This window comes from Macaca nemestrina, chromosome 14 (genome assembly GCF_043159975.1).
Source record: "Macaca nemestrina isolate mMacNem1 chromosome 14, mMacNem.hap1, whole genome shotgun sequence".
Taxonomy (NCBI): domain Eukaryota; kingdom Metazoa; phylum Chordata; class Mammalia; order Primates; family Cercopithecidae; genus Macaca; species Macaca nemestrina.
In genome coordinates this window covers 48,515,108-48,540,731 of record NC_092138.1, presented here as the reverse complement: position 1 = coordinate 48,540,731, position 25,624 = coordinate 48,515,108, and the positions used below count along the sequence as shown (strand labels likewise).

The window sequence follows — 25,624 nt, the reverse complement described above, 5'->3', positions numbered from 1 at the left end:
AAAGAAAAGAAAGAAAGAAACAACATTGAGTAGAAAGCCTAGTAAATCCATGGAAAACTCTACTTCTTGCTCCTCTCTTCTCTCCTTGATGTAATTACGTAGGGGTGGGTGGGGGCGGGGGAGACTGGGAAGCAGAGGTGCTTTGGGCAGCCAAACCGTTAATGACAAAGGTGACTTCAGCTCACTATCCTTCAAAATCACAGCCTCATGGATTAGGCTTCTTGACCTCCCCTAATCCGCTGAGTGCCGGAATGGCCAGCAGGCTCTTTTCCTGTCTGTCCCGACATTTGCCAGCCTTAGTGAGAAGTTTGGCAGGACACGGCACAGGGTGACATGGTGCTTCAAGTAGGCCCTCTACCCTGCTTAAGCAGACCATGAAACCAATTTAAGCCTGGCTTGGCAGAGGAATGCAAAAAATGAAGCCATTTCCCCTGGAGACATCTCCCTGTCTGTCTCAGGAGATTGATATGTGAGAAGACAGGAGAGGAAGCAGGTAGCTATTGATGCAGGGGTGATTAATTCCCTCAGGGCTGGGGAGACACACACACACACACACACACACACATACACAGATAGTAGACATGGACACACATATACACATAGACATTGACATACATGCATATGCCTGATGCACACACATACGCACCCCTGTGGGCAGTGCCTGCTGTTTGCACAGGCTTCCTATTCACACAGATGTTCTATTCACATGATGTGGGGAACAGCAGCCCATGTACTTTCTAGCCCTGAAGGGTGTTGACTTGGGGAGTGAGAATGAGGCTTTCCACAAATGTTTTTATATATGACCACACAAAAATGACCTAAACTGATTTTTCAAGTTAGGTTCAAAGATCTCTTCATGTAGAATGCATGTTTTACTCTTTGATGTTTTGGTATCTTAGGGCGAGTTAAGGGATTATTATCAGGCTGAAGCCTGAATAAACTGAAACCCTCACATTAGGATTTATATTGGCTTATTAAATCCCTCATTTGTTTTTGATTATCCATGATTCTCATTTATTGCTAGGACTTTTATCCCTGGGACACTATTTTTAAACACACTTGGATCTGATAGAACTGATGAATTGGCCTAAATCCCTAAGTTATATTTACTAAGTAGGAGACACGTGAGCATAATGTCAAGAACCAGACTGCCCCAGAACTTTGAATTTCAACATACCATCCACTTCCATCTGTGTTTTATGACCTTGGGAAAGTTACCCTCTTTGAATGCCAACTCGTTTATCTATAAGGATAAGGATAAGGACGATAACAATAATTACAATAATAGCTTCCAGTAGTTATTGGGTGCTTGCTATGTGCTGGGTACTGCTGTAAGAACTTCACATGTACTAATTCATTTAATCCTCATGGCAACCCTAAGATCTAGGTACTATTATTATGCCGTTTTATATATAGGGCAATTGAAGTAACTTGGCTAAGTTCACATAGCTAGTTGTAAGAGATCCAGGATTTGACCCTAAGTAGTCTCACTCCAGAGTTCGTAATCGTGTTTTTCCCTGCTAGCCTCTAGCTTGTACAGGTGTTGGAAACAAAGTACCATGTGGTAGCTGCCACCATTATTATTGCTATCATTGTTGTTATAATATTATTTCTCATACACAAGATAGAAAAATAGAAAGAATTTGTCTTTGGAGTTCCTTTTTGCTTATGCTTAGAATTACTGCTATTGCTATCCCCAAGTTAGAGTAACTGTTTTTCTATTTAATTTTCCTTGCCTCCCACATTTACAATAGTTCACTGTTTTGCTTCATGCAGCCTCACATTCTCTAGGCCACAGAGAATTTTCTAGTTGCCCTCTGACCCTCAGAGCAGATTATCTATTTTTCCAGCTAGGAAAACAGAAACAGTGGGGGCAACCCAGCAACTAGATTCTGAATAAGAACACTGGATTACACACAACTTGCAAACAAAAACCATGGAGAGTGTTTTTACCCCAAGCCACACAGAGGTCAGATGAATTCCCATTTCTTGACTATCATTCATTTATACTAAATTACTAGAAAAATCCTCAAGCTTTATGAATGCAACCATCTTCTTTCTTTCCCACTCTCGTTGTCTAGCTGACTTCTTACCCTCTACTCTTCACTCTCAAATAGCAAGGAATGCTTTTCTTGTTGATGGTTAAGAACATGTTTGAAGCACAGAAGATTTTTACCTGGGGTAACTGCATATCATATTCAATTCCTTTCCATAGTTTTAAAGACTAAGATGTAGAGAAAGCACAAAACCTCTCAAAGCAGGGCTGTAAGAAAATCCTTTCTTACCCTAGTGAAAAATATATGATGTCTAGTGACCATCTGGGTCCCCTATTCTATCACAGGAGTCCAGCTCTTAGTGCATTTTATCAATTGAAACACTCAAATATAGAATCTATTCTTAAATAACCAGGAACTCACAAAAATGCTTTACAAACATTAATTCATTTATCTGCACAAAACCCCTATGAGATAGGTACTTTTAAAAATCTTTATCTTATAGATAAGCAAATGAGGACAGAGAGGGGTTAAGTGACTTGCTTAAGGACACAGTGAGTGGTGGAACCAGAATTTGAACTCAGGAAGTCTGGTTCTAGACACTACATTCTGAATCACTAAAGTAGCTCTTGGTTCTTCTGGTTTATGATAAACACTGAGCTCGAAATTGGAAAACATTACTTTTCAGGCTTTGAGCTTTGCCAGTCAGTGTCTATTTGGACAAGTGGCTTAATACCTCTGGCCTCTCTTTTCTCACAGATAAAATGGGAGGATTTAACTGAATTACATTCTGGGATTCTACAACCCTAGTCACTAAGGGAGACTCATTGGTCAAATTGTTAGATTCCAGACACATCTGTCAGCTAAATTTCTTACCATTCTGGTTTTGTGGAATGTAAAGAATGAAGCCATATGACCTTTTGGTATCGATAGGACTAATAGTGCTAATAAAGCCTACTGGGAAGTGATGAGAGTTTGACGTGCACCAAGTTCTTCATGTGACCATGATCCCTCAATCACTAGAAGTGAAGGAATCCCAAGGCCACTTGAAGATCATGGACTCACTGGTGAAGTGAGGTGATTCATCCATATTATCTGGCATGGGCATGGGGCCCTGGAGTGGAAGTCTTCCTTGTACTTCACTTTTTTTTTTGAGACAGAGTTTCATTCTTGTTGCCCAGGCTGGATGCAATGGCTTGATCTCAGCTCACTGCAACCTCCACCTCCCGGGTTCAAGCGGTTCTCCTGCCTCAGCCTCCCGAGTAGCTGGGATTACAGGTATGTGCCATCATGCCCAGCTAATTTTTGTATTTTTAGTAGAGACAAGGTTTCTCCATGTTGGTCAGTCTGGTCTCAAACCTCTGACCTCAGGTGATCCACCTGCCTCGGCCTCCCAAAGTGCTGGGATTACAGGTGTGAGCCACTACACCCATCCTGTACTTTACCTTTTTAATTGACCTTTCAGGCAGAGAGAGTTCTATGTGGACAAGTGGGCACATTTGATACTCAGAAAATGCATCTATTTCAGATACTAGTCTGTTCACAGAGCAGGGTTTTGGGGCTCCCAAAATGTGGTAAGTAGCACATAATTACACAGTTATGGAAATGGCATAAATGTTGGGGTAGGCTTTCATTTAAAGTTTACCTCTGCACAGAGAGACAATGGAAAGGGAATTTTACACATTTGAGAATGAAACAACATAGCAAGATATTATCTTCAAATATATCAGACTTCAACACATTATTTTTGTATGTGTTAAGAGAAAGGAATATAATCCATGGGACCACTTTCTACACACATATAAACACACAACTGCAGTAAGAGCATGTGTGGTAAAAAGTAGTCTACCTGTTGCCAACCTTATCATGCAGAGTTACCCTCCTGGAGGAGTTAGGTATGGAAGGGTGAGCTGGAAAACAGCACTTTTTCTTTTCTAGATCAAGGGAGGGTCAATCCAGCTCACATGTGGTTTCACTTCACTCCACCATGGGTCAGTTATATTGTCAACTTCTATTGAGTTAAAGATAAAGTGCCTGACACTATCCATTTTCACATAAGGTGTTTCTAGGTGTGCCTGGGATGTGCCTTCCCAAGGCCTATGGTAGTACCTAGCAGGTAACACAGAAAAAAGAAGAGAGAAATGGAAGCATTCCTGGCCCCCAGACTGTCATCTCACTGTCTCCCCTCACCTGTGACCACATGGCCTACCATTTATGCTCCCTAACCCCCAAAAGCCACAGAGTCAAACTGGACAGTGGGGGCACATCTTGTGAAGGAGATCTGGCTCCATATCAGCTTCTCCTCCCTATTAGAATTTTGGCATCATTTTCTCATGAAAGGAGCATTGATAAATGGTCTAGTTATGGTAGTTTTACATCAATAAATATCTTGCTTGCATCAATTTCCTTCCGTGGTTTTCTATAGCACGATGAAACTTAAAATTGTGCATACTCTGCTCATCACGTTCTCTGATTTTTGTTGGCATGCTAGTCTAGGGAGAAAGTTGAGGCGGGAAAAGTATGGTAGAAGGAGGTGGGGGGTCTGTTGCCCATCTACAAAGATTTTTTTTTTTTTTTTAAATTTGAGAGAATTTCCCTAGCAAGTGCATCAGTGACATAAGCTTTGTGAGCCCAGGAGGTTGAGGCTGCAGTCAGCCATGATCACACCACTGCATTCCAGCCGGGGTGACACAGCAAGACCCTGTCTCAAAAAAAAAAAAAAAAAAAAAAGACCAAAAGAAAAAGAAAAAGGGTGCAATCCGATTTCTCAAAGAGCATCCTGAGCATATTCAGTAACGATCTACGGTGTCCTCCCATTTGCACTTTGACTCTAATAAAGGAGTAACCCATATTTGACATGTGGGGTTTTACTAATGCCAGAGTATACATTTCCTGACACTTTTACTTTTTAAACTTCAAAACAACTTGAATGTCCATTTCACATCTGAGAGATCTCTGTAGCACTGCTGTTTCTCTGTGTTAAGCAAATCTTCCAATGACATCTGTACAATAAGCAAGCATTTTGAAGACCGATCAGATAGTGGGGCTCTGAAAACCAACCCTCTGAAATCGCTCATGTGGCAAGGGCTGAAGGGATGCCCTAAAAGAAGAAATAAGGAGAGACTAATAATTCAGTATCTTGTACTTCTATAACACCTAGTTTCACAGAACTCAGAAAACTTTGCAAAACATTCTAACCGAAGAATTCTTGAGTTTACCACTGAGGGAGACGGCAAGTCATTGGTATTGCATGAACCATGTGGTCCTTCTGTCTTCCATACTTTTTCACCATTGCCTGAAATGCACCATAAATACGTTGCCCTGTCTTCTAGATCTCTCTCATATGTCCTGAGCTATGAGAGGTGTCTGAGGCAGCATGGCACCTTGGAGAACACAGGAAAGCTATAGATAAATTGTGAGGCTTCAAGTTCCAGTGTTGTCCATAGGGACAGAGGTTTAATAAAAGTTAATTTGATCCATTTTTAACAGTCAGCATAGTGATTATTGCATTATGTGGTTACAGGACACAAATCTATCAGATTCCTGGAAGGCCATTGAGAGTAACTAGAGATACTCTTACACAGTGGAATCAAGCAATTTTAGGCTTACCTGGAAGACTGAAAGGGGACGGAAGGCAGGGCACAAAACTGCCCTGAGGTTTCTTGAAAAGCCTGGATTGGGACTCTGGGGGAATATCTAATTAGTGGATCAATAACATGTGTGATTAGATTTTTAAGAAAAAATATTTTACCAGCTCTAAGAACAAGAGACTCAGCTCAGTGGTTACCTTCTCAAGGTCACCTTCTCTAACCTGGATTAGGTGAATCCATCATCTCTGTGTTTCCATAAAACACTGGTTGATATCTCTAACATGACTGTTATGGGTCTGTCTTGTAACAATCTGTTTGTATATTGGTTTCCTAATAAGTTGTTAGTGCCTGGCCCAGGGTCTATGTCCTAGACTTTATTGTTTCTCCAGAACCTATGACACAGTAAGAATTTTATAAATGTTTGCTGAACTGTGCTGGATTTTCTCTTAACCAGTAGAAAATGCCCACCCTCCCAAGGATTAGAGCTAATAGAAGCAGATAATGAAGGCCAGGCATTCTTGGTCTAGACTGGGCAGTACCTTTCCTCTATAACAGAGCCTGTTTTTCCTTCAGGAAAAAAGGTGAGAACACAGTTTTCTAAAGTGCACACAAATCACCTACATCCTCCAATCAAGGACTGCTTCTTACAAAGATACATAAAAAACCCTATAAAACCCCAAACTAATCTCTATTACCATTCATAGAGTACTTAGTATGAGCTAGGCACTGTGCTGAGCGCTTAACACACTTATCCTCACGACCACTCTCTGGGGTTAAAGAGGAAGAAACTGAAGTTCTGAGAAGTTCAACAACCCACCCAAGGCCAAAGAGGTAGCGTATCATATGAACTGGATTTTAACCCTGATTTGTGGGACTCAGAAGCCCATGCTCTCACAGCTGGAATGAAGGGCTAGGAATCAGTCATTTACACCTTAGTGTGAATTAGTTTAGGTAGTTTTCTTTTCCTAATTCTTAGCTGAGTTGAATTGAATGGGGATGGGGGAGGTGGAGAGTGAAGAAAAAGAGTTGAAAGAAGTGAGAAGACTATACCCTGTACAAGTGACTGGGAAGGGTCAGCTGGGAATTTGGGTAGTCAAAAGACAATGTGACTGAGAATAAGTCTTTAGGGGAGAGAGGGAACAAGCACCAGGAAAGTCAGAAAGAGAGTGGCACAGAAAAGGAGGCAAGGACCCAGGTTTGCCCTGGGGAAAGAGAAGAGAAGTGGGGTGGGGGCGTGGAGAGAGAGAAAGAGTGTGTGTGTGGGTGGGTGGTGGTGGGGGGAGTGGTGGTGCTGGTAATTTACAACATGAACAAGCATCACCAAAGCATGAGCTGGACCAGTGGCAGAGCAAAGATACAAAGCTTCTTCCTGATTTATAAGCAAAGGATGCATCTCTGCATGTCTTAGTATTTCTTTATATATTTTTAAGGATATGAGCTTTTTGCCTAATAACTCAGTGGTGGGTTTGAACACATTCACTTTAGGTCTACTAGACTTCTCTTTTAGCATGCTTCATTTCCTATGTGTTGGGCTCTGCCCTGAGAAATCTGTACTCTAATGAATTTTTGACTGTCTTTCAAATGCTCACTTTCACCAAGAGCCCAGTCCTACTCTCATTAACTCAGAGTATAAGATGAAGGTTATCTGATAGAGATGAAGCAGACCTTGTTAACTTGTGATGTTTACTAGGTTGTAAGCTGCTGTGAGACTACAGTTGGTTCTTTACACTGCGGTCATTCCCATGCTTACACCGTGGTACCCAGGACAGTGTGAAAGACAGACGGGATGATGGATGGATCTAGAAACACAGTGATAGAGGGACAGACAGCCTCGGGCTCTCAGTAACTGCTTTGGAATTAAACATACCTTGTTCCAAGTTTGGACCTGCCACTGGCTAGTTACAAGATATCTCACTAACGACTGTTTCCTCAGCTGTAAAGTTAGGATAGGAATGGAATCACTCTTACAAAATTGTGGGGAAGATTAAGCAAAACAATGTATATAAAGTGATGGGCACAGTGCCATGCATATTGTAAGTGCTTAATAAATAGAAGCTTTATTTATTAATAAAGGTATTAATTTTATTTATTTATTTATTTTTATCCTGCAGTGAATTTTATTAAATTCAAACGTAGTATTATTCCTATTTGAGAAATAAAAAGCTAAAATCAAGTTTTACAAGTAATCATCATGAGATAAACCAGTGAAGAGGACTTTTCAGATCATACCGGAGCTGACACCAGTTTCTACCCCAGCCCACATGAAGATGTTTTTATTCAATACAAACAGGAACAGAGGCAACACAATGGCCACAGAATGAGAACGTAAGTGCACTTGAATTTTTTCTGAGTTCTGGCTATAGGCTCTGACAAGCCTAGCATTCTTTTCTTACCAGGTGAACAGAATCATCTGCTAATGCCAGAAACTTTAAAGCTCTTAATTCAGCTAGAAACAACTATAATTGAGGGCCTTTTTACTAGCTTCTTGCTTCCCAATTTAGGGTTGCCTAGCAAGTTAATTTCAACATAACAGGTCATCTGCCTGGCCACATCATGCACTAGTGACAGGGGCAGGTTTAATGAGTTTTGTGCTCAGATCGCTGGGTCTCCTGGCTGCTCTTGTCCATCTCTGCACCTTGGTCCTGAGCATTCTGAGACTCAGTCAGCTGAGGATAAAAGGGACCTACCAGCCAGTTGAGGGGCGTGTTGTTAACAAGATAATCCATCACATCATCTAAAGATTCCTTCATTTTCTGCAGCTGCCCCTTGCTAGAAGTGAGGAGGCTGTCAGACACTTCCTTAAAGGAGGCAGCACTGCGGAACACTGAGTAGATGTCGCCTGCCATCACCCCCATGTGCTTGGCCTGATCTTGGATGTTCTGTGGTACGCCTTGGATGTTGGACAGCAGGTTGTGGCACGTGGTCTGGAGCTGCTGAGTCAGGTTGCGGGCAATTTCAAGAGTACGTGACTCAATGTGCTCAGCACAGTGGGACTCATCAGTATCATCGTATCCAATGCTCCTTTTCCACTCCACCCATGAGAGGTAGAGCTTATCCTGAGCATCCAGAATTTTCTGATTGGCACTATGCACATTCTTCCTGGCAAATTCAATCAGGTGAACAGTAGAATGGAGCTGAGAAATAGTCTCTTGGCTTTTTTGCTTAGCTTCTTTAACCCTGCTGAGAGCCTGCTGGTAGGCACGGGAGCGAAGCTTGGTAGATAGGGATCCCAGTCTAACATAATAACTTGGCTTCTGAACCACATCAAATCCTTCAACTTTTTTTGCTTCTTTTTCTAGTTCTTCCTCAGTGAGAGGGAGGTACTGTTCTACCAACAGCTCTGATTTGGTGAGTGCATTTTCTACGCCACTGTTCACGAGCTGCATCATCCGACTCCCCAATACTGTGTTAATGCTGCCACTGACCACAGACTTGGTCTTCTCCACACTGCCAGTCACTGCCCCTTTGGTCTTGTCCATCACCCCTGTGATCGTGCTGGCCACAGAATCGTTGGCCCCAGTCACGGTAGTCGTCACAGCATCTTTTGCCCCAGTCACAGCACCTTTGGTATTGGCAACAATCGGAGTTGATGGCTGATTCAGAATAGGCAGTCTCTCCTCAATCCTGTCTAGCCCCTTACAGGCATAGATATTGGCAACTGCAATTTGCAGCTCTAGCTTCTGGATGATGGGCAGAGCACTGGTCATGGCCACGGAGGTGATGGTCTTCGTGCCCTTCTCTGCCATCTCACACACAGACTTCAGGTAGGGATATTGGTCCTTTGTACTGAGATAGGCTGAGGACATGAGGTCATACGTGGAGCTCACCAAGGGCAGGTTGATCACCCGAGTCACCACACTCGGTTGTGGATCAACTGCAACGGATGCCATTTTTCTTCCTGGAGAAAGAAATCGATGGACTGCGGCGAAGGGCGGAGAGCAGGCGCGTCCCTAAGGCGACTCCGGCTGCCACCACCCGGTCCTAATTTTATTAATTAATTAGGTATTTAATTAATTAGGTATGGAGGGAGGCCATACCTTGCTCAAAGATGACCTGTGAAGGTCAGCAAGGATATGGGGGCAAGATGCCCTGTGCCTTATCTCTACCATGATGTGGCTTTTCCTTTTTTCCTTCTTTTCTTTCCTTTACTCTCTTTGTTCCTTCTTTCCTTCCTCACTTTCTCCTTCTTCCCTCCCGCAAACATTAGAGGAGACAACTGGCTAGGAATAACACAATTCATAGATGCTTCCTGATTTCTTCCTGCCTTATCCCAGGCCGTTGTGGCCATCGGGACACAGCAGCTCATTTCAAGATCACACTTCTTGTCAAGATAGTGAGTTCTTGTGATATCCGGTCATTTAAAAGTGTGTAGCACCTCCCCATTCTCCCTCGCTCCTACTTTCACCATGTGAAGTGCCTACCCCCGCTCTGCCTTCCACTATGATTGGAAATTTCCTGAGGCCTCTCCAAAAGCAGCTGCTGCTATGCTTTCTGTACAGCCTGCAGAACTGTGAGCCAATTAAACTCTTTTCTCTTTTCTTCCATTTTTTTTTCTTTTTGAGTTGCATGACTGCATGGTGCACTCATGGCTCACTGCAGCTTTGACCTCCTGAGCTCAAGTGATCCTCCCACCTCAGTCTCCCGAGTAGCTGGGACAACAGGTGCATGCCACTGTGGCTGTCTAATTTCTGTATTCTTTGTAGAGACAGGGTTTCACAATGTTGCCCAGACTGGTCTCAAACTCCTGGGCTCAAGTGATCCTCCCACCTCAGTCTCCCAAAGTGCTGGAATTACAGACACAAGCCACTATGCCCAGTGCCTCTTCTCTTTATAAATTACCTAGTCTCGGATATTTGTTTATAGCAATGTGAGAACAGCCTAATACACCAGCCCATGCTACACAGCAAGTGAGAAAGCCAACATCTGTCTGATCTGAAAACCCTATGATATTTCTTTTTTTCCAGGCAGTGTCTCTACTCCTGGTGGGGAATATTTAGCTTTGGCATTGCCAACTCTCCTCTTGGTCTTGTCCTACTGAAGTTTCCCCATTCTTAAAAATTGCCAAGATCCCCCCATTAGGAAAAATCATGTCTGGTAAAAAAGAAACACCATGATGAGATGACAATCAACTATCTCTTCCAGAGGCATATATATATGATCAAAGTAAGTCATGGCTTGGTACTTAACAGCATCACTACTAGTGGAATAAGTGTCAAGCTCCAGGCAATTTGGGCAGAGGGCCCTTTCTACCTGTGTGAATCGTATAGTAGCTCCTTTAGGCAGCCAGAAAGGTGTCTGTGTCTACCCACTCAGTGACCAGAGTCGATAGCAGTAAATTACAGAGAAGGCACCACTTTCAGCTGTTCTAGCATGCAGCCTATGGCCCATGTCTGTGCCTGTCTAGGCCTCAAGGACGGCAACTCCCTATGTAAAAATTGAAGCCTCATGAGAAAGTAATGAGCATCTACAGGTCTGGGAGCTGTGTTAATGCAGCGACAATCATTCTTCCCTTAGGTTTCCTGTGTCCCTGACATAAACACCAAAGTGCACTGCAGCCCTGGATAAAGATAACTAGATAAAATGATGAAGAGAAAGAGGGAATGGAAAAGACATGAATGAAGGAAGAATTCACTATGAAAAAGAAGGTAGCTGGCTGGGCTCTGCTTTGTGACAGATCTTTCTGCACCTGCAGTAGATAACCTAAGAACCGACTAACCTTGGCTGGCGCCATGACAGGAATAATATTTTCAGAAGTATGAACTGTTCCTGAACTGTATCTGCCAGATTATTGGATACAAATCAGAGCATTCTCTTTCTCACTCCCTCATTTTTATGTCGCTTTAACATCTCTTTTTCTCTATCTCTTTCTCAGGTCTTTTTCCTACTTTGTTTTCCAAGTTTAAGGAACATAGTAATATAGCATATTTCTAACTATAAGGTCAATAGAAAAACTCTTCTCATCAAATTGTTCATGAGGCCTTCTGCTCAAAATTTCCAAAGAAGGCATCTTGTATACTTAGGAAGCAATAATCATCATTTCAAAGCATCAGCCAAATTATTGCCTGCTCTTAAATTGTTACTTTAGGACTTTGGAAACACTAGATTGTAGGGAAAGCAAAAAACTGAAGGAAAAAACAAAGATTTATTTTGGGAAACTCCACATTAGTACTGTTGATTGATTTGTAAGGTGGAAGGTTTTGAGCTATAAACCTCCAATGTTTCATCACCATATCCACAGGAGAAAGCTATCTGCTGGTGCTATTTCCATTCTCATGGTGCTTATGAACAATGAGGTTGATGACTGGTACAGATACATCAACTCTCAGTGCAGTGAATAACTCAGGAGGTTTAAGTTAATAAGTGTCTTAAGAAGAGCAGCACTTAAGGCATCCAAGATTTAGAAAATAGAGTGACCCCTCCAGGACCATTCCCAAACTCTGGCTTTGGCTGCTACAGGGAACAAAGTGGGTCTTGTTCACTACTGTATCTCCCACACTATGCTTGGCACAAAGCAGGCATTCAATAGACGTTTGTTCAATGGAGACTAAAGGAAGAGAAATTCTCGTTATCTTAAAGGGCATCATAACATTCTAAATGGAGGGATGCAGGATATGTATATCCCTTTACACATAAACAAACATTATAAAAACATTAAGGCATTATAAAAACATTCAGCATTTCAGTGTGGAACCATCCTTGCTGCCCCAATGCTTTCACCTGCATTTTTCTTATGGCCATGTAAGTCTTGTTCCCTGCAGACTTTTCGTGACTCTTTATAGTTAAAGCCAGTTCCTGTTTTGTAACGAATAGAGGTGCTTTGTCTTTGGAACTTAAATTTGACTCAAGGTATTTTTCTGATTAGAATTTAATTTTTCCTTCTTTGTTGAAAAGTTTCAATTCTGTGGATAATTATCATTTCCTTCAAAGAATCACAGAATATTAGAGCTGGAAGGGTTGCCAGGGATCAGGCAGCTGCATCGCTCATGACGCCTTGACACCCTTCCTTGGGGCTGTATCCTCCTCCTGCCAAGTGGCTAGGCCAAGTCAACACACACTGGCTTGATCATGGGAACAAACAAAATGTGAACATACCTGGGACAGGAGGGCATTAATTTTTCAATGAAAAAATGTTACGGTTCAGATCACCCAGAGCACACTCTTTATTTTTGACTCTACATGAGGAAAAGGAAATATGCCTATGATAAAAGCTAACCCCCAATACCAGTTTAGCTTTCTTGGATGAGCAGCCAGAGTCATCTTTCTCTAAGTAAATCTGATGGTTCCACACCCCTGGCTAATATCCTTGAATGGCTCTTCAATGCCCACAGGACATAAAGTCTAAACAACTTAACTTGGCATACTGGACTCTCCTGGATCTGACCTCTCTGTCCACTCTCTAACACTTGCTTCCATTTTTTGTCCTTCATTTTGTTCTCATGGTTTTCCTTCTGCCTGCAACATCTTCCTTCTTTACTTGGATAACAACTCCTACTTATGCCTTACCATTCAGCACAGGCATTGCCTCCTCCAGGAAGCCTTCTCTCAGCCTCAAGCTTCCACCAAACTCCATGCTTGCCCTATTCACGAAGTTACTGTTTTGAAATCTTCTTCATCTATTAACTGGTAACTCCTTTAGGACAGGGTTTTGTCTTCTAGTCATCCCTGACAACCAAATACAAGCAGACACAAAGATGCTTGTTATTTGTTGTTTTTTTTTTTCCCCCTGAATTGGGATGCAAAAACACTCTCTGCTTTAATATTCGTGCAGAAAGTTAACTCTAACCAATGGTCTATATAAAGGCATTTCCCAGAGTCTAGGCAGAATTATGTGGTCTAAGGTGCTGTCCAATCACATAGATGTTAAGAAACCAGAAAAGCTTCCCTCTCAGGACGTAACTGCATGGATTTTCCTAATGCTGATGTTTCTATCTCTTTAGAATGAGTCATATCATATATGCTTTCAGGTGACATGATGGGAAGGTAGATCTAACCCCTTGATTTTCACCCCAAACTCATGCAGCAACTAAATATATGCATGGAAGGCAATTGTCTTTATTATTTATTTATTTATTTATTTATTTATTTATTTATTTATTTTTGAGACAGAGTCTCACTCTGTTGCCCAGACTGGAGTGCAATGTCACCATCTTGGCTCACTGTAACCTCCTCCTGGGTTCAAGTGGCTCTCCTGCCTCAGCCTCCTGAGCAGCTGGGATTACAGGGGCTAGCCACCACACTTGGTCAATTTTTGCATTTTTAGTAGAGACGTATTTTTGCCATGTTGGCCAGGCTGGTCTCGAACTCCTGATCTCAGATGATCCACCCACCTCAGCTTCCAAAAGTGGTAGGACTATAGGCGAGAGCCACCAGGCCCGGCTTCAAAGCGATTTCTAATATCATCAAAGTTTATTTCTCATAGATTCAAGACCGATGTAACAGGAAAAATGAAGATTTTAGCCCTGAGGCAAATAAACATATGACCTTTACTCTTGTTGATGTCAAAATGCTGCTGGGGACAGTTGTGATCACTGGGCTAATACAGTCCCACTAGAGAAACAAAAGAGACTCTCACTGGCCCAGTCAGGCCCAACTATTAAGGAACAGGCTATGGTAGGTTCCTATCCATCAATGGAAGAAAAGAGAGAGACAGTGTAAGATACATCTGAATTTACCAAGGGGCATGGCAGTAGTAACAGCATGAACTCTTCCAAGGCGCCTGGATATGGACTCAATTTCTGTGGATGCCAGTGAGCTCTGGTGTACTTTTGCTTTAAGCACTTAAAAGTTAGTGTGGACAGAGCCAAAAGGCAGCGTATGGAAATTTAGGAGTACAACAGAAGATAAACCAATATTTCAAGAGCATGTTGAAACAGTAACCTTTAAAACAAGTTGTCACAGGGGAAGAACATGCAAAGCTTTGAAAGCTGCATCAAATAAATTAAAATATGATTGTGTTAAAAGGCAGCACCTTCTGCTCTAGCCATTGTAAGCTAATATAAAAGAAAATTTGAAATTGAAAATCATTTGCTGCTAGTATACATGGATTTTGTTAGTGTATAATAAAATAGGCATTCTGAAGTATGCTTTTAAAGAGAAGACTCTGTGACCTTTCAGACGTGTTTCTTAACTCTCTCCTTTCAAACAGGGATTCTCAAGCTTCGTTTATAGCTCTTGCTGGTTCTAAGAACCATCCTAGGTCTGAGAAAAGAGACTGGGGCTGGGGCAGGGGGAGGGCAGAAACCAAGGACTGTTCCTGGAATTACGAGCTTTTTCCCCCTTCCCTGTTTATCTATTCTGTACCACTCAGCTGTTCTCTGTTGCACAGAAATAAAAGTTTAGTTTAAAAAGTATGTTAGAACAAAGCTGCAGAAATTGCTTGGAATTTCCTTCATTTTCAGCATCTGGCTTTCATTGCTTACTTCATTCCCCTCCTCCACATACATTTACCAAATCTTTTCAACACACACTGGCGTGGCTATCAAATGCTATAATTAATAACAGTCATACACTTTTTTTTTTTAAAGGTAGTACTTTCTGCTTTTCCTTGGGCTGCTCTTGTCATTGCTATTGTAAACCAGGGAGATAGTTGTTAAAGCTTATTATTATTATTTTGGAGACAGGGTCTCATTCTGTTACCTAGACTGGAGTGTAGTGGTGTCATCACAGCTCACTGCAGCCTTGACCTCCTTGGGTTCAGTGATCCTCCCACTCTAGCCTCCCAATTAGCTATGACTACAGGCACCCCCCCAACCAACACACACCCAGCTAATTTTTGTATTTTTTGTAGAGACAGGATTTTGCCATGTTGTCCAGGCTGGTCTTGAACTCCTGATCTTAAGCAATTCATCTGCCTTGGCTTCCCAAAGTACTGGGATTACAGGCATGGGCCACCACATCCAGACTATAGCTTAATTATTAAGACTTTAGGTAAATAAAAACATCTAATACAATTGAAGGCCTGAATTTTTAAAAATCATGTTTTCTTTTAAACTAGAAGTACTAGTTTGAAAATGAAAAGAAAGGAGAAGATATGAATTTTTCTGAGTGTCTACTATGTTCCTATTTCAGAGATGAGAAAATTGAGGATTCAAAAGGTGTATGGCCTCTTGAAGGTCAGATAGCTGAAAGTGACAGAGCAGGTCTAAATCAATGTGCTGATTCTTTTATTTTGGTGTCTCAGGGATGTAAAAGATTTTAGTGCATAATATTAAATGACAAAATCAAATTTCTCAACAATACACACAGTAAGATCCCATTTACAAAGGGAAAAAGCTTTATCTATTTGTATATGTTCTTATATGTATATAAATTCATAGAAAAATATCTGGAAGTATATGTAGCAAAGCATTAACAATGGCTATCTCTGGGTATAAGAAGGAACTAGAACTGAAGAAGATGGTGGTGAAAGGGGAAGGTGTACCTTTTTTTTTTTTATTACTCCTGTTGTGCTTGAGTTTTAAAGAATGAGACTATTCATGTATTCCTTGTATAATAATAACACAGAAAACCCCCTTATTAGGAACGGGAGGCTGATTTCTTTTTGAATGACTGCTCTTAGGTCCTTTTTGGGCATTTCTCTCCTGAGCTGGTTTCACCACTGAAGGATTGGGTGGATGATATGCCTTCTAGACACACAAATTACTCATTAACTTTCATGGAAAATTCTCACTGGTAGCTCACAAGCAAAAATGGTCCTAACTTCTTATGGTTAATCTTAGGCAAAATTGTGAAGGGATTAACATCTGTCTTCCATATACTACTTTCAATCTTTCCCGACAATCAAACTCCTCCCTGGGTAATGCCTATAACTTACTTAACCTCCACCTCTCCCTCTCTTTTCTATTAAACCTTGTACTTGTATCCTTACTTGGGGGATACTTTGCCATACATGCATGATAACATAAAAGGTTCAATCCTGACCGGGTGCGATGACTCACGCCTGTAATCCCAGCACTTTGGGAGGCCAAGGTGGGCGGATCATGAGGTCAGGATATTGAGACCATCCTGGCTAACATGGTGAAACCCTGTCTCTACTAAAAATACAAAATATTAGCTGGGCGTGGTGGTGGGTGCCTGTAGTTCCAGCTACTCAGGAGGCTGAAGCAGGAGAATGGTGTGAACCTGGGAGGTGGAGCTTGTAGTGAGCTGAGATCTCACCACTGCACTCCAGCCTGGGCAACAGAGTGAGACTCTGTCTCAAAAGAAAAGAAAAAGAAAAAAAGAAAGATTCAATCCTGAGGCCATTTATGTTTTAAGTTGGCTTTTAAAGCCTTAAGCTTAAGGAAAGGATCAACAGCATCTGGAAGGTGAGAGAGAAGGGATAAGGAGGATGCAGAGGAGAGAAAGCACTGAGGTCTTCCCAGCTGTCATTGATAATATGGTCCAAACATTGCTACCTATAAATTTTGCCCTGGTCCTTCATACTCATTTATATAATAAACACTTAATAAGCATCTGCTATGTGTCAAACATTACACTAGGTGTCAGAAATATAGAAAGGAGGATTCAGACACAAAGCTGATAGTAAGAACTTTAAAATCTAGTACTCTTCGAACAGAAAATAACTATTTTTAAAAAGTGTTCTAAAAAATGTAGGCACTGCATGCACACAAACATACAAATTGGAACAATCAGAATACTTTCAGCTCAAGAAAACATCCTCCTGTCGTGAATAACCAGGTATGAGGATATATCTGCCTAAACCCGGTTAAAGTTAGACATGTGCTTCTGAACAATCCCTGCCATCACACAGAGTCAAGAGAAGCCAAGTTTAACCTTAGAAAGCCTGGCTAAACAGATTGGACTTGCCCTCCGGGGCCTTTGGTATTCTCCATGTGATCTGATAACTCTGACCACATACAAGAAAAAAAGTGGCTTCCTAACTGGTGTTCAGTGGGACTAACGACTGCCTGGGAAAGCTATTTATCTTAACCAGGGGGTGACCTCTCAGAGACAAAGGCCCAGCGGCTAAGACTTGAAATGTCATTTTGTTATGTCCCACTGAAAATGCTATGGTATTTTTTTAAACACATGCATAGCAGCACAGACCAAGACCCCAAAGGACACGGTCTAGAAACTTATATCCCATCAGAAGATACACAAAAATGTACAGGGAACGCTGAACCATGTGGGGTAGGAATTGTGAACTAAAGATCTAAATTGCTTCCAACAGAACAGAGGTTGTGGGTTGTGTGAGAAAACAATACACTATTATGCTCCTACCAAACACATTTTCTCTTCTGTATACATTGAACACCAGGAGAAGGGAAGAAGAGATTTTTCTCTGACATCAGAGTGAGATATTCCACAGGAAAGGAACCTCTATACAAATATCACTTTTAGGAGGAAAATGTATTTTGACTCTGGGATTGGATTAGGCCATTATAATTTGGTCCCCTTTATTGTTGTGATTAGCAACCTTCTACAAATGTTTAAATGTGTATGGTCGACCCAAGAAATTCCTGGCTGTGCCCAGTGAGACGTCTTGCCTGTTGGCTTGACAATTGGCTGCTGGGAAATCAGAGAACTGAGTTTATCTGGAGCAAATGCAAATACATTCAGCTCAACAACAGTTCTTGTCTGTGAGTCAACAAAAGGGTCACAGGATAACCTAACCTTATCTAACTTAACCATGGTTAGTACTTTGAGAATGAGAAGTACAATCTCATGTCTTACTCCTTTTGCTGCTCAGAGAAGGGTTTGGGGACCACGAGTCCCAGCAGTTTTAAGCAAGTCCCAGGCACTGACTCCTCAGCACTGCCTCAGCATTTGGGTGTTGTTACAACATAGGAATGTGGTTAGAAAGACCCTTTTGCATGTTTTTCAAATAATGGCAAATAAGCAGAACAGAAATTACAGCAATCATTAGCACACAGCAGAAGCAGCTGTTTAATGCTTCTGCCTCCGAAATAAAGAATCATGGGACATGTGAGCAAGTCATGGTGACCTCAGATCATCACGTACAACCAGTTCACTTTGCAGATGTGGAAACATAAAGGGCAGGCACCTTTCCCTATGCCACAGAGCTAGTTGGTGACAGCGGGATGAGAAGCCAGGCCTCTTGGCTGCCTAACAAAGAACCTTGCAGGCTTTCCATGCTGAATCGATACTGCTTCTTCCTAGATGACAGGACTGTAGTCAAATAGAAGTTTGTGTCCTTTGCCCATGCACTTAGGCTCAACAACTAGAGAGCTGCGAAATTAGGACAGAGATGTGGAACTAGGTGGGGCAGGGATAGAAAAGGAGGTTACTCAGGATTTCATGTACTGGACCTGACTTGGACTCTATTTTGTTGACTGCTGGAGAAGCATCAATGGGGTGCTTCTCCAAAGCAGTGGCTGACTGATTTTCTGGATGCCTTGGAGAATGTGGCATGAGTTGCCCTCTTAACTTCTGTATTTGAAGAGAGGATGCCCTTGTTCACCATTCAGATCATCATACAGAACAACTCTGGTGACTAGCAGGAGAAGTGTCACCATGGGATGTGCCTCCATCTGATTGCAGGAGGACTATGATCTGTACCCTCCAAGTCCCAAAGAAAGGAATCTAGCCAGCTGGGAAATAATACAAACAGTGCGTCAGCATGACCAGCAAACTACTGTAAATGCCTGACAGCAATACAGTTATTAACTGCTTCTTACATGACACATTTTGCAGAAAGAGAAAAACTATCATTTGAAATCAGCATTCCCCCTTTTATCTAGGATCTGACCCTATTCAGCAACATTTCTTCATTCCATCAGCAGATTTGAAAGTCTGGCTTTGGTTCTTAAATGTCTCCCTTCCAAACCCATAGATGAGATTTGCTCAAAAAGAAGTATCTAGAAGGCAAGTTTCTCAAGACACCATAAAATTGTATGGACTGAAGCAGTGATTGGATTGATTAACTCAATCAAGGCTGTGACTCAAGGTTGGATAATAATGAGACCCAGGCAGGGCTGAACAATGAAATGCTCTAATTGATTTTACGCATGTGGAATGACACACACACACCCAGAGCATGCTATAATGAATCTGCATGCTGTGTGCATATTGATTTCACAGTGGATCAATTATACCACCCAATTGCTTCAGGTCCTGATATTTTGCAATTCACAGACCAGTTCATTACTATAGTGTGAGTGCTTAGGACACAGGCTCAAAGGTGGCAGAACCCATGAAGTCTGTGGTCACCTCATGTTCCCTTTAGGGGAAAGCAACTGCATGGCACACACACCTACCAGCCATGCCACAGGCTCATGTGCATGCACGGTATCTTCCAGACTCTGGCATGACCATTGACTGGGCTGGAATTCCAAAGCCCTGGTTTCAATTAAACTTAAGTGGATTTGACTAAAAGTTTGAACTGATGCTAATTGGTTTTCAAAACATTGCGTAACAATAAGTGTTTCAGTCTTGCCCACTGAAAGATGCACCCAGTTCTGTACGTGCCCCTGGGCAGCAGGGCAGGCCACACATCCCTTACCTTGCTGGGCAGGGATCCAAATTGCAGGATTTCAGGAGCTGTGGGGGCCGGCGGCTGGTCACGCACAGGTTCTCATCAGCAGGCTCCTGAGTCTGTTTGTTCAAGCAGCTCACCACAGCCTCCTGGACACCTGGGTACAAATCACACGGTCAGGCCAGAGTGCAAAGTGGGTGTGTGTGTGTGTGGGGGTGATGAAGTGTGGACAAGGCAGCTGGTGGGAGGTCCCTCTGATCTGTAGGACTCTCGCTGCATGTCAGAGATGGCAGTTTAAAGCCCGGGACTGCCAATCTTGTCAAGCATCACTCGAGCTGGGAGAAAGTACTCATAAGCTTGCTGCCTCTGGGAGCATGCTCCTTGAGGGGGGCAACTCCCCCACAGAAGACAGGCTGCTACCTAGACTCTTGAAATGCTTAAAAAATGCCACGAGGCTAATGCCATCAATGCTGGAACGTGATAATTCAATGCACAAGGAGCACAGGGTGACAAAAAAGGGCCTAAGAACTTCACATCTTGTATTTTAATCGATAGGAGTTTGTTGTATTTGGAAGGGAGGCCCAAGGTCATGTTTTATATCCAGAATTCTGTAAACTGCTGGGCTCTTGAGGTCTTGAATCTAGGACTCCAGTCTTTGCTCTTTTCCTTCTGATTCTGGTTCATTTCTTTTGTGACCTAAAGCAGCCTTGGAAGTTGGAACAAAGAAAGAGAATAAAATGCATAATAACCACAGCTATGGAAAACAACCTCTCCACTGACACCCACATGCCCTGACTCAGTGCTAGTGAAACAGCAGTTTGAGCAGTGACTGGCACACTGGGAAGTTCTCCAAGGTGGTCTGCAGGGCCCTTGGGGAGATGCTTATTTTTATTTTACTTTATTTTTTAGTTGTTTTTCAAGGCAGAATCTCGCCCAGGCTGGAGTGTAGTGGCACGATCTCAGCTCACTGCAACCTCTGCCCCCTGAGTTCAAGCAATTCTCCTGCCTCAGCCTCCTGAGTAGCTGGGATTACAGGTGTGTGCCACCATGGCCGGCTAATTTTTGTGTTTTTAGTAGAGATGGGGTTTCACCATGCTGGTCAGTCTGGTCTTGAACTCCTGACCTCAAGTGATCTGCCCACCTCTGCTTCCCAAAGTGTTGGGATTACAGGCATGAGCCATTGCACCTGGCCCCCTTGTGGAGACATTTAAATGAGCAATGTAATAGCCAGACATTTCATTTTGATGCCCAGTCATAATAACAATAGCTAACATTTACAGGATGACCATTATTAACCAGGTACCAAGGCTAAGAGCTTGGCATGCATCATTATTAACCGGGTACCAAGGCTAAGAGCTTGGCATGCATCAACAATTGCACAAAGTAAGCACTATTTTTATCCCCATTTTACAGATAAGAAAACAGGCTGGGAAGGGTGAAGAGACCTGCTTAAGGTCATACAGCTGTAAATGGTAAAGCTGAGGATGGCTGTGCCCTTAGCACTGACCAACAGACTTAATATTTAAAAACATTAAGAGGCTGTCATATCTGCTTCCCTGGAGATCTTTAGGAATAACCTAGGCATTTGTCTGGAATCATTTCAGCAGAGTTCAGTTTAAGAGGCAAGACAGGACATTCTCACTAATTTGCCTTCAGCCATACATAGCTGTGTATATAAAGATACTTACATTTAAAGATACCTATCTATAGCTGGACATTTATATATAGTTATAGCAGAGTCTGGGACTATCCATGTACTTAGCAATATATATAAATACACACATATTGCCTTGCTTTATTTTCTGCACTGCTTCATCAGACACTACCTAGTATAGTACAGTTGACCCATCATGCTGCTCTCCTCCTACGTACCCTGTGTTTCTCCAAGAAGTCATCAGCTCAATCATCGGCTAATACCTGCTAGGCGGATGTGACATTAATCCAGTCCACTTAGGAAGACCATCATTTAAAAAGTGACTCAACTGGAGTCCAAATCATCTTTCTTCCTTGTAAGTCTGAGAAATTAAACATTAAAAAAAAAAAAATCACAAAGTCGGGTGCACTGGCTCATGCCTGTAATCCCAGCACTTTGGGAGGCCAGGGGGGGCGGATGACCTGAGTTCAGGAGTTCGAGGCCAGCCTGGCCAAAATGGTGAAATCTCATCTCTACTAAAAATACAAAATTAGCCAGCTGTGGTGATGCACACCAGTAATCCCAGCTACTCAGGAAACTGAGGCGGGAGAATTGCTTAAACCTAGGAGGTGGAGGTTGCAGTGAGCTGAGATCACACCATTGCACTCCAGCCTGGGTGAGAAGAGCAAAACGCCGTCTCAAAAATAAATAAATAAAAATAAAAAATGAATCACAATATTTACCCTGTGGCTGTGATGGTATCTTTATATTTTCTTTTTTCTAAATTGTTTATGAGCTTTGAAATTTAATTTAAATATATCATGGCCAGTTCAGGGTGCAGCATTTGAGATTTCTATCAGACATTCAAATTATTCCATTATATTCTGTAATGCTGACTGCAGGGTGTTCTCCTGGTTGCAGCTCGGATGAGCCATTTGAAATTCATGGCATGATGACACAGCCAAACACTTCATAAGAAACTGTTGATATAATCACTGATACTTCCCACTGGAATAGTCTAGCATTATTAAGGTAGTGACGAGAAGTCACTGGATGTAGCTTTCTACCCCATACAGAATCTAGAGCTGTGGTTATCTTAGAAGTTAAATTTTTAACTCATTTACCCGTTTGGTAGTATTCAAGAGATTCTAAATGAGACTCTAAAATAAAACATATTTTGGCTTTATTCGTCTGTTGAAAACCTTATGAAATTGGGTCAACGATCCTGAGGCAGGAAGTGGGCCATGGGCTTGTCACATGCTTTACTTGAAAGTGACTGTATCAGGTGTGTGTGTGAAGGTGTGTGAGTAATGTGATCTGTGTTTCCACCTTGTGAACTCCTTCTTGATAGAACTTAGGCCCTTCTGGACACTGCCAAACCTCGCCCAGAGTCAGGTGTGTAAACCAGCTGGAGTGGCGGCGGCAGCGGCAGGACTGCTGTGGAGTCGAGAGTAGCAATCCGGAGGGAGCGTGGGGGTGATACTGGCTGCGGGGACCCGGTGACAGCGTGAGAAGTACTAGGTTTCTACAAGTTTGCATCATGCATGAGTATAAGTTAGTCATTCTTGGCTCAGGAGGCATTGGAAAGTCTGCTTTGACTGTACAATTTGTTCAAGGAATTTTTGTTGAAAAATATGATCCTATGATAGAAGATTCTTATAGAAAGCAAGTTGAAGTAGATGCACAACAGTATAGGCTTGAAATCTTGGATACTGCAGGAATGGAACAGTTTATAGCAAGGAGGGATCTGTACATGAGAAATGGACAAGGCTTTGTATTAGTTTATTCCATCACAGCACAGCCCACATTTAATGATTTGCAAGACTTGAGAGAACAGATTCTTCGAGTTAAAGACACTGATGATGTTCCAATGATTCTTGTTGGTAATAAGGATGACTTGGAAGATGAAAGAGTTGTAGGGAAGGAACAAGGTCAAAGTCTAGCAAGACAATAGAACAACTGTGCATTCTTAGATTCTTCTACAAAATCAAAGACAAATGTTAATGAGATCTTTTATGACCTAGTGCGGCAAATTAACAGAAAAACTCCAGTGCCTGGGAAGGCTAGTGAAAAGTCCTCATGTCAGCTGCTTTAAGGTACTAAATGCATTGCAGCTCTGAGTGAGGTCTGAAGAACTGTTGCCCAATTCAGCAGTGCCAGCATTCCAGCTTTGTTAAACCTACCAACATCTTAAATGGGCTTTCCTGTGGTGGGACCCCTCAAGAGGTGGATGAAAGCTACTATATCAGTTTGCACATTCTAATCACTTTCCAGTATCACAAGAGAGATTTTTCCTTATATAATAGTCCTAGAGTATGCAGCTGGTAAAAGCAGAGGCTACATCCGGTATTACTGCTAAGAGACATTCTTCATCCACCAATGTTGTACATGTATGAAAATGGTGTACTGAATACCCTACCCCTGCCTCATACTTTGTATTGGAGAGTACAATAATGTAAATCCTAAAAGCACCACTATTGTAGCATAATAAAAGAAAGTCCAAAGAGCTCCTATGTGGACTACTCCAGATAACTTTGCTTCTTTGATACTTGTAGTTTATTGTAGTTTTTGTTAAAAGAAATTTAAGGTCATTATTATTGTACAAAAAAAGTGCTTTGATTAATACAGCTGTATAGTTTTTAAAATTTTTTTAAAAACCTATGGAAACAGTGATCTTGTCTTTAAAATACGATAGTCCTTTCAGTATAATGTCTTAAAGACACTGCCTTCAATATCTGTTGGGAAGGAAATGTCCAGACTTTTCAAATTTCTTATTATGTTTCCTTTTTTGTTTATATAAGGAATAATGTTTATAGTTATATGTACAGTGGGTGTCTACGACAAGAAGTGTATATTTTCAAACAATTTTTTAATGATTTAACAATTTTTACAAATCATTTTCAGGCTTCTGCAGCTGTAGATTATCACTGTGAATTGCTTCCTTGCTCATGCATAAATGTATTTGTAATACCAAATATACAGGTTTAGTATTTTTGCCTGTTAGTGATTGTTTTACACGTGTAACATTTTGGTTGAGATGTTAAATGGTGGACGAGTACTGTGGACATGAATGTGGGAAGTAATTGTAATCATATGTAATTGGTCACAAGGCCTAATTTGCAGTAACTATTGCTGTTTTATTTAACAATGCCTTGTTGCTTTGTATGCATTAACGTTTGGATGTAAAGATTGTGTCTATCCAACAGTGAGCCACAATATTTAAACTGAGCAACCTAATGTTACAACTACTTTGAGGTGGCCAAATGTAAACTAAAAGCCTTAATTAAAGTGGTTCCATTTTGTTAAAAAAAAAAAAAAAAAAAAAAAAGAACTTAGGCCCTTCTAAGACTGCAAGGAATGGGGAAAGTAAGGGCTACCTTTCTAGAAAGACGCCAATAATCTCCTCCCTTAGGTTTGTCAAACACAAATTTACATTACCCTAAACCAATAATCATAGCTCAGAAATTAAAATAACTCAGGGGGTAATGAAGTGCTGAGACTAAGAAGCATTCCGGAGTTACTACATTCTAATCTAAAGTATTCTAAAACAAGGCACTAGGCCTCCCCAACGCTGTGCGTTAAATCTCTGTTGTTACGGGGACCAGTTGCCTCATCCTTCTTAGGTGGAGCCCAGGGTGGTGGGTGAAGCTAAGGACAGAAGTTCTGTCATAATTAAGGAGTATCTGGGGTCAGCCCTGTGGTCAACACTCAATACATTTTTGTAGGATGAACAAATGCAATGGCTAAAGGGCAGGGCAGTCTAAGCATAGCATGCAATTGAGGCTGAGGGAAGGTGGGAATGGGATGCCTGGGGAGCATGAACCTGGAGTGAGGGAGCCGCCCTGGAACTGGGAGTGTGGGAAGCTGGAGGAGGGAAAAATTCTGAGGGTTTCACCTTAGATTTCACAGTAGAGTTGGCCCATGGGAGGCAGGCACGACGTGAGAAGTTAGCTCATCAAGTTTGTGCTCT

At 41.9% G+C, this 25,624-nt stretch overlaps 1 protein-coding gene and 2 pseudogenes across 4 annotated transcripts in view; 1 reads left to right on the top strand and 2 right to left on the bottom strand.

Moving 5' to 3' along the window:
* The window catches only part of LOC105489066 (ADAMTS like 1), a 950,014-nt gene that overhangs the window by 159,227 nt on the left and 765,163 nt on the right, over nucleotides 1–25,624 (bottom strand). For all 4 annotated transcript variants that reach the window (XM_011753701.3, XM_011753699.3, XM_011753700.3 and 1 more), the window contains one exon: nucleotides 20,049–20,178. In XM_011753701.3, coding sequence (XP_011752003.2) covers nucleotides 20,049–20,178 — 130 coding nt within the window. The remainder of the gene's footprint in view (nucleotides 1–20,048; nucleotides 20,179–25,624) is intronic.
* LOC105489068 (perilipin-2 pseudogene) lies at nucleotides 7,785–9,515 on the bottom strand (annotated as a pseudogene).
* Nucleotides 23,095–24,273, top strand: LOC105489067 (ras-related protein Rap-1b pseudogene; annotated as a pseudogene).